This window comes from Ictidomys tridecemlineatus, chromosome 3 (genome assembly GCF_052094955.1).
Source record: "Ictidomys tridecemlineatus isolate mIctTri1 chromosome 3, mIctTri1.hap1, whole genome shotgun sequence".
Taxonomy (NCBI): domain Eukaryota; kingdom Metazoa; phylum Chordata; class Mammalia; order Rodentia; family Sciuridae; genus Ictidomys; species Ictidomys tridecemlineatus.
In genome coordinates this window covers 205,490,591-205,505,370 of record NC_135479.1, presented here as the reverse complement: position 1 = coordinate 205,505,370, position 14,780 = coordinate 205,490,591, and the positions used below count along the sequence as shown (strand labels likewise).

Genomic DNA, 14,780 nt, shown 5'->3' with positions numbered 1-14,780 from the left:
AAATGCTTATTTGCCCTTTTATATCATCTTTAGTAAATGTCTAAGTGGATTTTTTTACTTTTGAGTTTTGAAGTTTTTCTGTATACTCTAGATGCAACTTATCCTTTGGCATGTGGTTTGAGACTATTTCTCCAGAATCCACTATTTCACAGGATCCACAGTCAGATCTTGAGCTCTACAATGATAAACAAACTCATGAGAAGCTGATATACAAGTCAAAATGCCAATACATTAATGTCAGAGAAATGTGTCTGATCAAGGATTAACAAAAGTCAGAAATGGGAACTCATATATTGTTGGTGAGAGGTTAAATTGGTCCATCAACTCTAGGGATTTAAGAATGTCAGGTGAAATTTATATCCCCTATTAACAAGAAATTTGACTTTTTGAGAAATCGGTACTGAGGAGCATGAGCTTCATCGTTTGTAACGGTGAAACTAGAAACAAACTAAACAACAACAGGGAATGGAATGGCATATTCCTACAGTGAAATAATACAAAGCAGTGAAAATAAGTGAATGAAAATAACCCTCACTGTGGAGCAATAAAGCAAATTACAGGATAATACTATAAGACATCACTATGTAAAACTTAGAATAGCAGTTTACCTCTGGGGAGAGGGAAAGAAGGCAATAGGATTAAAGAAGGGTATAAAGCAACTGTCTAAATTCTGGACTTTTCCTAAAAAGTTTTTAATCATGTAAAAATTGCCTTTTTCTTCCTCACTGCCTGATATCCAGCAGCCATTATGAATGACCTATAAATTATCCAGACCAGAAAGTTCATCACTGATGAACTTATGATGGTCTGTAGCCCCCTCCATCGTGGGCTACGGAACCTGGGTGACTCAGGTGAATTGAGGCTGGCACAAACAGATCACACTGACACAGAAAGTACCTTTTTTCTTAGGGCGTTTCAGAAGGCTTCTCCACATCTAGCTGAAAAACTCAGGAGGGAGGCTGGCAAGAGAGGGAGGGGGCATGTCCTGAAGCCTATTTATTGAGGGGAGTCCTTCAATACAACATTCCACCCAAAAAAGGTAAGGGGTAGTATTACAAAGGAACAAGAAGGCTGCCCACTCCCTTTGGGTAACGCCTACTCCCAAAGCCTTACTCCCTTGCCATCCCAGATGGTATCCACCTGTTTCTATGCTCTGGGAAACCAGTGTCCACATTTCCATCATTCAAGGCTAAGGGTTTTCGGCTCCTTATGTGGCAGTTCTCAACAATGGTCAAAGGATACCTTTGCCCTAAAAATGAACAGTACCTAAATACACAGAAAACTAATCACAAAGCACAAGGCCACAGCAAATGTCATCTTTTTTTTTTTCTTTGAATATTTGAACCCACTTGGCTAACGGGATTTCATCCTGTTGCAGTCTGATCTCTGGGTGTTCAGAGAAGCAGACATGAATTAATCTTGCCACAGCCTAAGCGCTTAAAAGTGTTAGTGGCTCAGATCCCTTGGTTTATGTTGTTTTGAAGTCAGGTAACTGAGGTCAGTTATTCACGTATGGGAGACCTAAAGTTTGAGGTAACATGCTTCAGAAGGGGGAATTCATTCCAAATTCTCGCATTTGGGATCTGAAACCGCTCTTAAAAACCTCAAAACAAAAACCACAAACTCCAAAACGTAGCAAACTACAGGTTTTGCATCATTACAAAGCCACACAGCACGTGCATCCTGTTTATAGACTTCTTTATACCTCTATTTTAATTTGCCTTGCGCTTTCGTTTTTGTTTTCCTATTCGTCGCACTAAATCTCCATGAGAGCCAAGACTCTGGATCCTCAGCTGTGTCGTAGGGCGCCAGGAAGAAACAGTGCCCTTCTGGTTAAGATGTGTTGGACGACACCTAACTGGATATTTTTGGGAGGACTGCTCTGCAACAACCTTGTGGGCTACCGTAGACACATAAATCCGAATCAGCCCGCACAAATAAGTGCTGGCACTCGCCCAGGCCCCCCCCGAGCCTCGAAACCGGACCTACACAGGTCAACTGGAAGCAAAGACCTAGAAGCTCTACTCCAAACTTCCCCAGACCGGAAGCAGCGTGAGTCGTTTCCGGAAGTAAAGACTGCCAACGGCGGAAAAGACTGGGATTTGGGGCGACTATGGGGAAAGTGTTGCTAAACCTGGCCCCTCTGGTGCCCATCAGCCCACCCATTCCCGACCTAGCACCCCCCTGCCTCGGCCCGCCCATTTCCCTGGTTGGGATCTTGGGCCCCTAGAGAATCGGCTGGCGGTTCGCCCTCCCCTCCAGCGACTTAGTGTGAGTTGCTGGAGCAACGTCCACTTCCGGGGTCGGTTCGCTCGAATCCCGCTCCCCCCTGCGGCCTGGGTCGGCGGCCCTTGCGTTCCGTGTGGTTTGTGGCTCAGGCAGCAGCTGCGCACGGAAGCGGATTGTCGGGTGTCCGGCACCCGGGTTCGCCTACACCGCTGACTTAGGGCTGGTTCTGACCGTGGTTGCTGCTGGCAACGTACACTTCCGGGAGCGAGTGCCGGCCCCAGCCCGCCGGACGCCCGAACCCGGGGTTCCAACCTCCACAGCGGTTAGGTAGCCGCTGCTCGCCGCCGGGGAAGACCTCGACCCAGCCTGCAGGTCGCCTGTCGCGGTCCTTTTCGTCGCCTCGGCGGGGCCTCCAGGGCCGCCATGGTTCTACTGCACGTGAAACGAGGCGACGAGAGCCAGTTCCTCCTGCAGGCGCCGGGAAGCGCGGAGCTGGAGGAGCTCACGGCGCAGGTGGCCCGGGTCTACAACGGGCGGCTCAAGGTGCAGCGTCTCTGCTCAGGTGCGGCCGGCGGGGCCGTGTGCCGGGACGGCAGAACCCGGGGCGGGCGCGGGCCGGGCGGGTGAGGACTGGGCGCCCGGGGATGGAAGGTGGGCTCGGGCGGGCCTCGGGGCGAACCAAGGATCAACAACAACGAAAATACGAAGAACGTAGAGCGGGTCTGACCCCACCGGCTCCGAGGGGCAGCGGGTGAGGCCCAGGGTCCCATGAATCAGTGGGAATAAAAGGGAGCCAGACCGGGCTGAAGAACAGGTGTGAGGGTGGAATGGTACCCGCTTGGGTTTACAGACGGTGCTTGCCCTGTTTTGAGACACTCGAGGGAAAGCAGTGTCTGCCTTGGGACGTCCTTGAGAGGGGAGAAGCTGTGAGCAAGTGTTTCCCGTCTCCTTGGAAACAGTGTGTGGTCACCCCCCTCCACTCTGGAGCACCAGTGACCAATAGAAGGGAAGTGCCCCCGTTTTCTATGGTGTCTCATCCGCATGCACGAGCTACTTGTGGATGTTGAACACTTGAAACATGGCTGATGCTACCAAGGAACTGAATTTTTAATTTTTCTCATTTTAATTAATTTTTAAAAGACACATTTTTAAGGTAGCTTCTACATTTAAGAGCACAGCTTAGACCTTAACGTGATTCTCTGGTATTATTGTAATTATTATCATCATTATTGAATGTGTATGTAACTGTATATACATATAGGACAACTATGTAAAATTAATAAACTTGTGATCTAGTAATATCTAACTATATAAAATAGGTGTTATGATTTATTAAAATACATAAATGTGTGATTTTTGCACCATTGGGAATTTTTTTGTGGAAGCATTTTTTTTATTGGTTGCTCAAAACATTACAGTGATTTTGACATATCATATTTCATACATTTGATTCAAGTGGGATATGGATTCTTATTTTTACCACTTGTACAGATTGCAGGATCACATTGGTTATACATCCACGTTTATACATACTGCCATATTAGTGTCTGTTCATGTTTTTAGGAGCATGTTAGTTTCTGAATTAAACGTGTGCTTCCAAAATAGGCTCAACATTATGTTATTTTTAAATTAAAGCGTATGAGAAGAAAAGGAACTCAATATATAAACTGAAAATGTGGTGCGGAATCTAAAAGTCATGTTGGTGTACTTAGAATCCAGTTGCCAGTGTCAGCTGTGACTCCGCAGGCATCAGTGTTCTGCCTTAGGAAGAGGAGGTTGACTAAAGAGATTGTCCCCCAGTTGCTGAGAGTCTAGAAGGGGGAAAATAAAATTCAGTTACACCATTCATTCCATAGTATTATATCCTTACAGGTCACATGATATCTTGACAATCTTGTGGGAACACCTAGTTCCACTTACCTCTTCACAGAAAGAGAGGAAGGGAAGGAGGAGAGAGGAAAAAAGCCAGGCAGTTTTACAAATTAATATGTAGACTGGTTGTGGGGTGAATGTATATGGATTAGGAAGAATATAAAGCTATGCATTTGGATAATGAACATAATAACTAAAACACCGAGGCCCATGTCTTTTATTTTCGAGAGGTGTAGTAAGCTGCTTTAAATCCTCCCCACTGATTTATTTAAATTATCTATGAAGCAATACAAGCCAGCCTCAGATGATAGAGCTATAAGCCAAGGAAGACTGGAGGTCGATAACTGTCTTGCCTGCCTCACAAGGTCACACTTATGAGATCATCTGTGGGGACCCTTTGGGAAGATGGTAAAGCCCCAAATGCCTATGGAGGCTTTCCCTGACTTGAGCTCCAGGCAGCACAGCATGGGGCAAAGGTTTAGCACAGAATCTGCAGCCAGCTGCCTGGGACTGGGGGTGAGTGCTTGAGCTCTCTCTGTTTCCGTTGACTGAGCATGAATCGGTGAGTTTGTCAAGGATCAGGGACAGGACGGGCACATAGTAAGTGGGCCAGATGGACTAGCTCTCTGACTTTCCATTTTTGTGTGGTTTGAAATGTTATAGCGATGATTATGATATATATTGTCTTAACATTCCCTTCTCTTTAAGAAATGGAAGAATTAGCAGAACATGGCATATTTCTCCCTCCCAATATGCAAGGACTGACAGATGAGCAGATTGAAGAACTGAAATTAAAAGATGAATGGGGCGAAAAATGTATTCCCAGTGGAGGTTCAGTATTTAAAAAGGATGACATTGGACGAAGGAATGGACAAGGTAATTGGCCATTTCTGTATGCAGGCCTGAAATACCAGTGTATGAAAGCAGTCATTGAAGTTAAAAACAAAACTATTCATTCTGTACAAAGTTAGGAGAGAGTGCTTGGTGTGACTCCTTGGTAAGACTAATCCAGAATGGTTTAGGTGGATAAGGAGGCTTCTGCCTTCTTGTGGTTACTAAATTGCCACTAGATTATAAGTGTATTAATGAACCATATGAAATTACCATTTCAATAGTTTAGAAATGGCTGAGTACCGGCAATTTTATATGGTTCAGTCCAGTAGTTTGGGGTAGGTGTTTATTGAAAATGTAATGAAGGTTGGGTGCTACCATTTGCAGATGTTGGGTTTGTTTAAAGGACATACCTCTCTGATGCAAAACACTTTAGTATGGGGCAGAACACTGAAGAAATCCTCCTTTTGGTGGATGATTGATAATGTGGGATTAAAAGGGGTGAAAATCCTTTTTGATATCCTTTTTAACCTGTGTAAAAAGCTCCATTTTGTTTATAATTGATCATTTAAGAAACACCTAAATATCTACTATGTCCCTAAAACACTATTAAGAGCAGAAGAGCCTGGTGTGGTATAGTGGCTCTAGAAGGTGAAATAAGAGAATCGTGTATTAAAAGCCAATCTCAGCCACTTGGTGAGGCCATGTCTCAGAAAGGGCTGAGGATGTGGCTCAGTGGTTAAGTGCTCTGGGTGTAATTCCTGGTACCCAAAAAATAAAAGAGCAGAAGAATATATATAAAGTAGTATGCCTGCAGGGCCATTAAAGATCAAAAAAAAAGTTTGTTTTTTTTAATATTGAGGATAATAAGGAGTCCAAATATTGTTCTTTTATTTATTTATTCATTTATTTCTTGATGCTGGAAATTGAACTCCCCAGGGCCTTGCACATACAAAGCTGCTCTTATTCCTCAGCCCCATTTCCTTTGAATTTTCCTGGAAAATAGTTGGTTTTTTTCCATATCTTTTCATAACTAAACTCATTCTCAGTCTGGAGATATTCTTTGCTTTTTAGAAGAAATTACATCATCATCAACCAACAACAAAATAAATAAATAAATAAATAATAAAAATATATATATATATGTATGTATGTATATGACCAGTTAGCAGTTCATTATTCATCTTTAAACTAATACTGCCCTAAATTAACCATTTCTATTCTAATACTGGTTTGTATTTCTAATATTTTCAATGTGTAATTAATACTGTTATTAATTAAGTATATGGTTTCAACTTGCTCTATAACCCCTAGATTTATATACTCCATTTCCATGTCTTTTGCTCCTAAACTTTCAAGTTATTTTTTTCCCCCTTTTCTAAGAATCAGCAGTTTATGGGCCATGTGCCACATGCAATCAGTTGCTTATTTATTTCATTTTTTATGCAGTGCTGGGGAATCAGGCCTCATGCATGCTTCTGCTTTGCCACTGTCCTGCACCCCTAGCCCAGCTTTCCTATTTTTATAAGGTTTTACAGCCACCTGGTTCATTTAAATATTGTCTGTGGCAACTTTTGTGCTATTGTGGCAGAGTTGAGTAGCTGCGCTGAAGCCTGAAAAGCTTAAAAGATTGACTGTCTGGCTTTACAAGAAGTTTGCTGGCCTTCTCTATGCAAGGATGGGTACTCCTACTCTTTGTAAATCTTTTTCACTTTATATATAGTACATTGCAGGCCTCTGTGGTCAAGATGGGACTATTACCTAATTCCCCACAGCTAGGCTTCCTGAATCCCTCCCCTATGTTCCAGAGGCGCAGGCTCTCTCCTTGCACATGCTTCCTGACTCTCACAAGAGGTTCAGGAGAGTCCAGAGACTGTATATTTGATGGCTGTCTCTCTTCCTCTTCTTTTTTATTTTTATAGCTCCAAATGAAAAAATGAAGCAAGTTTTAAAGAAGACTATAGAAGAAGCCAAAGCAATAATATCTAAGGTCAGCTTTTTAAAATGATGCTCTAAAGCTAGTCTTTTGAAATACAGTTTCTAAAATGGTATCTTCTGGAAATACCTGTCAACCGAAGTTTTCTGTTTGTTTTTTAATTTTTGCCTTCCAGAAGCAAAAGAAACAAGCTTGTTTGGGGTGGGCCCTAGCTTTTCCTTTTTATAATTATGAAAGTTATCCAAAATCCTTCTAATTCTTACCAGGCAGACAAGTTTTTGTTGATCTGTGTGAAAATAGGTTCATATTTATAATACAAGTATGAATTAACTTAATCTGATTTTGTTTCTTTTACCTATGTGAAGAAGTTAAGAATAAGTACAGGGGGATTTGAGTATCATGGCCATAGAATAGCCCTGTGATTCTTGATTGATACAGTTTGTGTTTAATATAAATTAGTTTTTTGTAATTTTCTCAAATATTTATATAAATGTATTTTAAAGAAGGAGAGGCATAAATGTTATCATTGATATGCAGGTAATGTGCATCTGGCAGAAAATAATTTAAAATAATTTTTAAGATACTTAAAGAAATGCCATTTTTACCTGTTGCATTTACTTTTAGTGGATGACGTTAGTTGCTGCCGCCTCATCTGTGGTTATCTTGATTTAACTGCTTTTTCTTGTACTCCTTCTGATTCACTTGGCAAAACTGTTACTTTAAATATTTCTGAGACTCTTGAAGCCCTTAGCTAATCTTTCAAGAGCCTCAGGGAAGACTTTCTATTAACTTGGTAAAGGCTCTGTGAAGACTTACTGGAAAGGCCTTGGTTCCTTTGTTTGCGGCACTTCTTCTCTTCGCCTGTAGATTTACCAGGGTGCTTTTTCCTCGGCCCTCATTTTCCCTTAGTGTTTTGTCTCTTCTGCCAACTGCAGATTCCATTCCTCTTCAGCTAACTCTTGCACGTCTGTCCTCTGCCCCAGCATCTTCCTGAAATTGAAGCCCAAGTTTCCAGCCCAAGGTTCTGAGATGGCTGTACCTCAGTGTCCAGCAGCACTTCAAACTCAAATTTTCTAGAACTGAACTCATTGTTTCCCTCACTCCTTTCCCCTCCATATTCTGTACCTAAGACTGAGCACACCACGCCAGCTTTTCTGTTTCGGTTAACAGAACCACCAGTGTTTTGGTTGACAGGCTGCAACCCTGTGTCTTCAGTGTGTCCCTGTCCCCCATGTGCTTTATGTCCTATACTGCCTGCTCCTGAGATGCCTCTTAAGTCCACCTCCTTCCTTTGGTTCTGCAGCCACCTCAAAGCTCCTGTATGTAACCTTCTGCTTTCCGATACCAACTGGGTGTCCTATAATACATGTCAGTTCTGACACTCAACTATCCACAGTACAGACACCACAAGTTAAGAGCAAAACCCTTCAGTTCTGACACTACTTGAGTTAGTATCAGATCCCACAAGTTAGAGGGCAGGGTGACCACCATCACTCCTCCTACCTTCAGGCACCAGCTGCAAGTGGGTTCCCCATAGTACCCACACTTCTCTGTAACCTGGGTATAAATTTGGGGCTTCCCATTTCCCCACCCCAACTTAGTAATTTGTTAGAGTGACTCAACTCATTGAAAGCACTATATTCATGTTCACACATCCATTATAAAGCTTGCAGCTCAGAAATGGTCAAGCAGAAGAGGAGCAGAGCTCCTGTGCTTTCTGCCCACGGAGTCTGTGTGTGTGACCAGAACATCAGTGTATCCACCAACCAGGAAACCCCACTGAGCCTTTATGCCCAGAATTTTTATCAAGGTTTGACAGGCATGATTAAATCATTTGGCCACCTGATCAAGTTCAGTATAGTCACCCTCCCCTCCCTGGTGGTTGGGGCTCAGGGTGAGGCTGAAAGTTTCCATCCTCTAATTATTAACTTGATCTTTCTGGCATGGTCAGCCCTTTCCTGGAAACCATCTTAGTCCATTTTTTTGTTCCTATAACAAGATACCCGTGGCTGGGTACTTTACAAAGAAACTTTATTTGCTTACAAGCTTGGTAGCTAAAAGTTTGTTGTCAGATGATCCCATATGTTTGACTGTAAGACACACATACACCCCCCACACACACACACAAATGCATGCATCACTGTGTCACAACACAGCAGAGTGTGCAAAAGGGGCCATTCGAGTGGGAGAGCCTCACTAACAATAGCCCACTTTTGCAAGAACTTAATCAGGATCCTATGAGCACTACATTAGTCCCTTCCAAGGATGGCATCCCTGTGACCTAATCACCTCCCACTGGGCCCCATCTCTTAACATTGCTTTGCCATGTGCAGCACAGGTTTTCAGTGCTCACCATGGATCACTGTGTTAGCACAAACTTGGGTATTGGTGAAAGGGGCTTTGTTATAAATAACAAGAGACTCCTATCATTCAACTTGAAGCTCTGTGCTAAGAGCCAAGGGCAAAGCCAGATATGCCCTTTATTGTGTCACCCAGTCCTCTGTAACTGGTCTCTCTCTAATTAGGCCCATTCTACCCACTTCAAGGTTAATCTCCCAAAATATCACTCCTTCCCAGAAGAGCCAGTTACTGCCAGTCACCTGGCAGAGTAAATCCAAACTCCTTGCTGGCTCCCACAGCCATACAAACAGCAGTCTGCCCAGCCCCGTCTCTCTTCTCCTGCCTGCCTGGAGCCAAGTGGGTTGGTACCTGCACTTCTCTGCTCTGTCCTGAAGCACCTGCTCGCAGTTCCACCTTTCCAGTCCCCACATGTTTTAAGGCCCACGTAAGAGGCTTGTCCCCCCACAGCCTTTTCTTACCCTCTCCCATCCATGCTGCTAGATTTGGCCCTTTCTTCAAGCGCCACACTTCTCGCTGTGCTGCTCATAGTCTGCTGTCTGATCCAGGTCGCCGTGGACCTGGCTTAGTCCTCAGGTAGATGGAAGTCACTTGAAGAGCAAGAACTGTGTGATTGCTGTTTGTTGTGCTGGCAGGAGTCTTCTGGAGCCTGAGCAACACTTCCTGCGTGGACTGGCCAGGTTGTAGGTAACGGTGCCTCATCCAATTTCAGAAACAAGTGGAAGCCAGTGTCTGTGTCACCATGGAGATGGTCAAAGATGCCCTGGACCAGCTTCGAGGTGCAGTGATGATAGTTTACCCCATGGGGTTGCCGCCCTATGATCCCATCCGGATGGAATTTGAAAATAAAGAAGATCTGTCGGGAACTCAGGTATGGGCTCCTGGGCAGTCTGGAGGTGAGGCCATGTTCCCTCAAAGCCCTTCTGGCTTGGCTGTCCTCTTAAGGGAGCAGTTGTTGCTTCATGCTTCAGAGCAGTGTTCAGAATTCAGGAAAGGACCCTGGGAGGGTGGAAGTCAGAGATGAGGGATTCCATCCACATGTAGAGGATTTTTGAAGATCATTTCTATTTTCTCTGGCTGCTGGAAAGCCAGAAACCTAACTTGTGCTGTTTCCACCCAAAGATATGGGCCTTTTTCCGTGACATTTTGTGTTACAGCCTTACACCATGGTCAATGTTCTTTCCCCACTCCTACAGTCCATTTTCCTTTGAAATTTTCATTTATTCTTTTTAGGTAACCTATATCTTGCTAAGCCACCTTGAGTAGGTGGAATATGCAGAAACAGAGAAGCAGCCCCATATGCCTGTTTTTCCCTGGATTCCATGGTTTCCCCATGGCCATAGGTCCACCTAAGAAGGACCTGGTATTACAGATGAGGTTACTCCCCATTTACCACAGCAAGAAGGTAACTGAGTCTGGGCCTGATTGGAAACTTAACAGGGAAGATGCTAAAAATAGCAAGAACTCTGAGTAGGATGGAGGATGGGGTCCCCTGTGGGGAAAGGAGGATGCCAGAAGCTGTCCCCTGCTGGAAGGGCCACTGCCAGGCTCTGCACCCCTGGCAGGAGCCACACTTGTGGCTCATCCTCACACCTTTGAAGCCAGTTCTTCTGATTTACCCCAGGCAGGACTCAGTGTCATTAAAGAATCAGAGGCGCAACTGTGGTGGGCAGCCAAGGAGTTAAGAAGAACAAAGAAGCTTTCAGACTATGTAGGGAAAAATGAAAAAACCAAAATTATTGTCAAGCTTCAGCAAGTAAGTATCTTTGCTTTAACATACAAGAGTTTCTTATTTATGTTCAAACTGATAACAATGTAGTACCTGAAAGATTTAAACTATTTGTACAAATACTTGAATCCTGTTGGCTTGGGCTTACAGGAAATATCTTCTCTGTGTACACCAATAAAAACTGGAAGAAAATGTGGCTTAATTGGCCATATCTGGAGTTTATGTTAATTTGTAGGGAGGAGGTATGTGCCATGTTAATTTCAACCTAAAAAAGCAGGGCTGCAAGTCAATAAAAATGTGTTCTGCAAGTCAATAAAAATCCAGCCTAGAGCACTTCTAAGTTTCCCAAGCCCCCAGTGCTCTGCAGAGGAAGAGGAAGAAGGGGTAGAGTCCTCTAAGGCTGTCACGTAGCTGTCCGCCTGTGGGGCTGTCTTGGTTTATGCATGCTCCTAAATCACAACTTTATGATGTTGGGAACAAAGCCCTCCACCGTGTCTGTCTCCCACCCCCATTGGGCCTGCAGTGGCTCTCTTGGGAGTGGCTGTGACGCGGAGAGCATAGTGCAGTGCTGTCTCCAGAGCACAGGTACTGTGAAATCCAAGACACCCCATAATATTCACTTTGAATCATCAGATGTGGATGACTTTCAGATGGCAGAGGCAGTTGTAAATCCTTTGTTGCAGTTTTCTGGATTGTCGATGCAAGAAGACTCCTTAGTCTACAATTTGCTTTCCTCTTTTTTAGAGGGGACAGGGAGCACCAGCCCGAGAACCTATTATTAGCAGTGAGGAGCAAAAGCAGCTGATGCTGTATTATCACAGGCGACAGGAGGAGCTCAAGGTAGCTGTTTGGTGGTGGGTTTTCAACAGAGCTGGGACCCAGGGCTTGTGCCCCATGCCTCACCTCAGGGCTAGGGGCAGGTGGGGCTGCAAGTTCTGTAGGATGTCGGGGAGGGACCTTCCTAGAGCTTCTGCCCCTCTCCAGGGATGTCCCCCAGGTTAGCTGGAAGCATCCTGCTCTGGGAGGGCAGGGAGAGGGGAGGTTGGCCACCTTCCTGAGATGCCTTCCCGAGCAAGACATATTTATTTCCAGAAATTGGAAGAAAATGATGATGACACCTGTTTAAATTCTCCATGGGCAGATAACACTGCTTTGAAAAGACAGTTTCATGGGGTAAAGGACATAAAGTGGCGACCAAGATAAAGCTCACCAGTTGTTGAAGCTTTCAAAACTACTATCCCACCTTTCTTTTAGGCAAAATAATTACCATCTTTGATGAAAAATGTTGAAATTTCTACTTTCCTAGTGTTCACTCTGATTTTTAAAATAACAGTTATTCAAAGTTCTTAGAACTTAATAAATATATCCTCAAAAGAAAATGTGTAAAATTATTTTGTTTCAGGACAGCTATGAAGTGTCTTAGGGTTTTTTGATAAAATACTAATGACATGATTACAACATGATTTTTGTCTTCCTGGTTTCTTTATGTTCTAGTAAAAACTGCATTAGAGAAAATTCAAGAGTAGCTTTTCCTTCATAGCAAGTTCACCCACTCTGACATGGAGCTTGACTGTCGGTGACCACTAGAGGGCACCAGATCCATACTGTCCTGTGCATTTCTCCTCAATTGGTTGGAAACTGAAATCTCAGTCTGTGAGGCTTGGGTCTCACTCTGCCCAAGGGTCTACCTGCAGCCACGCATCTCCAAACCTCCAAGATGAAGTTTGCTTCTGGCCAGTGCCTCTCTGCCCTTGTCTGCCAGGAGTAAAGGCCACCTGTGATGGCAGTTGGTAGCCAGGCTGGTCTGACCTAGGAATTTAAGATCCTTTATTCTCCTTCAGTAGATTTCAACAGAGTAGATTGGGTACTGAAAATATGTGCAGGTCCTGGTGAAGGGTGGCAGGGCTTCCTCCAGGCCCAGCCTCGGTTCTCAGTGTGCTAGGGGACCAATGGCATCAGGCTTAGGCAGCCACATTTTGCTTATTGACCTTGGTGGAGTGGGTGGTTCACCCATCATCCTTTGATTTTAAATAGTCCAGCCTGTTGTGCCTATGAACTCTGACCCTTCAGCAAACTCTGACCCTGCAGCTGCTGTGGTGCTACTCGAACTACCTGTGTCAGCCAGGAGTTGCCTAGAAACCCACTTACGCTTGACCTCCAAGATGTGGTTCTCCTAGTTAGAAGGAACACATCTTGCCTGCCCCAAGGAAAAATGAGTTATGAGGGCATTTCTCTATGCTGGCCTTCCTGTGTCCACTGCTCTCTCCTGCCTCAGTGCCTGAGCTCCTCACCATGGCCACAAAGAGGAGGTGTGGGGACAGTTTCCTAGTCCCATTGTGGGAATTCAACCACTTACCCCTCTACACATCTCCATGCGGTGGAGGAAGTAAAACTGGAGCTCAGCAGATTTGTCCAGACTACCCCAACCACCTGGAGGAGATGACCTGGGCTCCTGACAGAGGCTGCAGCAAAACTAAGCCCTGGACATGTTCATCCTCCCCTCTCTCCACCTCCTCCCTGCTCCCTTCCATCACCAATTTGCTTTGGGTGGCTGCCTCAGAGCTGGCTTAGGAGTTAAGCTGCTTTCAAAATTGTTTCCTAAAGTGGGGTGTAGCTGGCTATGTGCCATGCTGTGTCTTCCTTTTTCTGGTCATCAAGTTTTGTAAAACCAAATTTGCATCTCTCTTCTCTTTGATTATCGTTTTAAGTGTGTCTGCCTGAAAAGTTTTTGGCCTTAGGCGATATAAAAGTTTTCTGTAAAAATCTTTTTTTTTTTGAGGAGCACTCTCTTTGCCAATGTGTGGTTTATATGCATAGATTCACACTCAGACTTGAAAGAAAGAGTGAATCAAGGCACACGGTAGGTCATGTGAAGAAACACTACTCCCACGAGGGTGCTCTAGTGGCGGTATTCTGTGACTTCGTATAATCAGCAGAAATTACTAACCAGAGCCACTCATTTCTGTGAGAAGAGTTCACTAGATTCCTTGCATCACACTCTACTGCTGTATTGTGTATCTATGAAAAGAACAATCTTCTCTGCCTTCCTTCTAAGTGTCGCAAGGTAACTGCTCATTGGAATGTAAGCTGTGAGTGGCCCCTTTCACCATCCCTGAGGATGGGGTGACAGGCAGGCAGGCCCTTGTGCCCACTCTGCTCACCACGCTATGTGAATTCGCTTTGCATAAATTTCTGACACATTCAGAGTCACACAGCTAGTGAGGGTGGCACTCGGGGACCACACCTAGGACTTGCTCAGAAGGTCCCAAGACATCTTCCTAGTGGCAAAAGTTAGCTTGGCAGTACACACTATCGATTAGCTCAAGTTTGTGGTCTAGGTTTTATTTTCTTCTGCTTTTAATCCAATGTACATCTTTGGATTAATGTTGAAAGGACATGAAGTGACTGTTGTGTAAGTAGCAGTCCACCTGGCTCTGTGGTTTTATCTTTTGACCTAACTTGTCTTATTGGGTTATTTCGTGGAGACCAGGAATGCTAGTCATAAAACTTCACACCACCTAAAATGTTTTTGACCAACAAACCGACCACACCAGGTAGTATTTCCGTCACAGGATTACCTCGTTCCTTGGCAGCTACACTGCAAAGAATGTGCCATCAAGCTTGAAATTAACTGTCACATGCTTAAGAGCACAATAGCACCGGGGAGTGTCAGCCCTGACAAATTCCCATCCAAAGCCTCAGCAGCCACTTTTTGGAGAGGTGATGAGAGAGAATAGCCTTGACAGTGGTGTCAAGGCCCCAGAAGTTGGCCTTCCTTGTTGCTGGGAGTCCAAGGACAGATGGGGTTGCTTCCCCAAGAATTCA

At 44.5% G+C, this 14,780-nt stretch overlaps 1 protein-coding gene across 1 annotated transcript; it reads left to right on the top strand.

Annotated features, from left to right (window-relative positions):
• Positions 1 to 2,328: 2,328 nt before the first annotated feature.
• Cfap298 (cilia and flagella associated protein 298) lies at positions 2,329 to 12,334 on the top strand. Its single transcript, XM_005323533.5, has 7 exons — positions 2,329 to 2,791; positions 4,810 to 4,977; positions 6,855 to 6,922; positions 9,939 to 10,097; positions 10,851 to 10,982; positions 11,700 to 11,795; positions 12,048 to 12,334. Exons 1-7 carry the CDS (start codon positions 2,653 to 2,655, stop codon positions 12,156 to 12,158), a joined length of 873 nt encoding a protein of 290 aa, XP_005323590.2. The 5' UTR covers positions 2,329 to 2,652; the 3' UTR covers positions 12,159 to 12,334.
• The last annotated feature ends 2,446 nt before the right edge of the window (positions 12,335 to 14,780 follow it).

Coding starts and splice junctions, on each gene's coding strand:
- Cfap298 (XM_005323533.5), top strand. CDS start 2,653: ATGGTTCTACTGCACGTGAAACGAGGCGACGAGAGCCAGTTCCTCCTG. Junction 4,978..6,854: donor TGGACGAAGGAATGGACAAG/GTAATTGGCCAT, acceptor TTATTTTTATAG/CTCCAAATGAAAAAATGAAG. Junction 11,796..12,047: donor GGCGACAGGAGGAGCTCAAG/GTAGCTGTTTGG, acceptor ATTTATTTCCAG/AAATTGGAAGAAAATGATGA.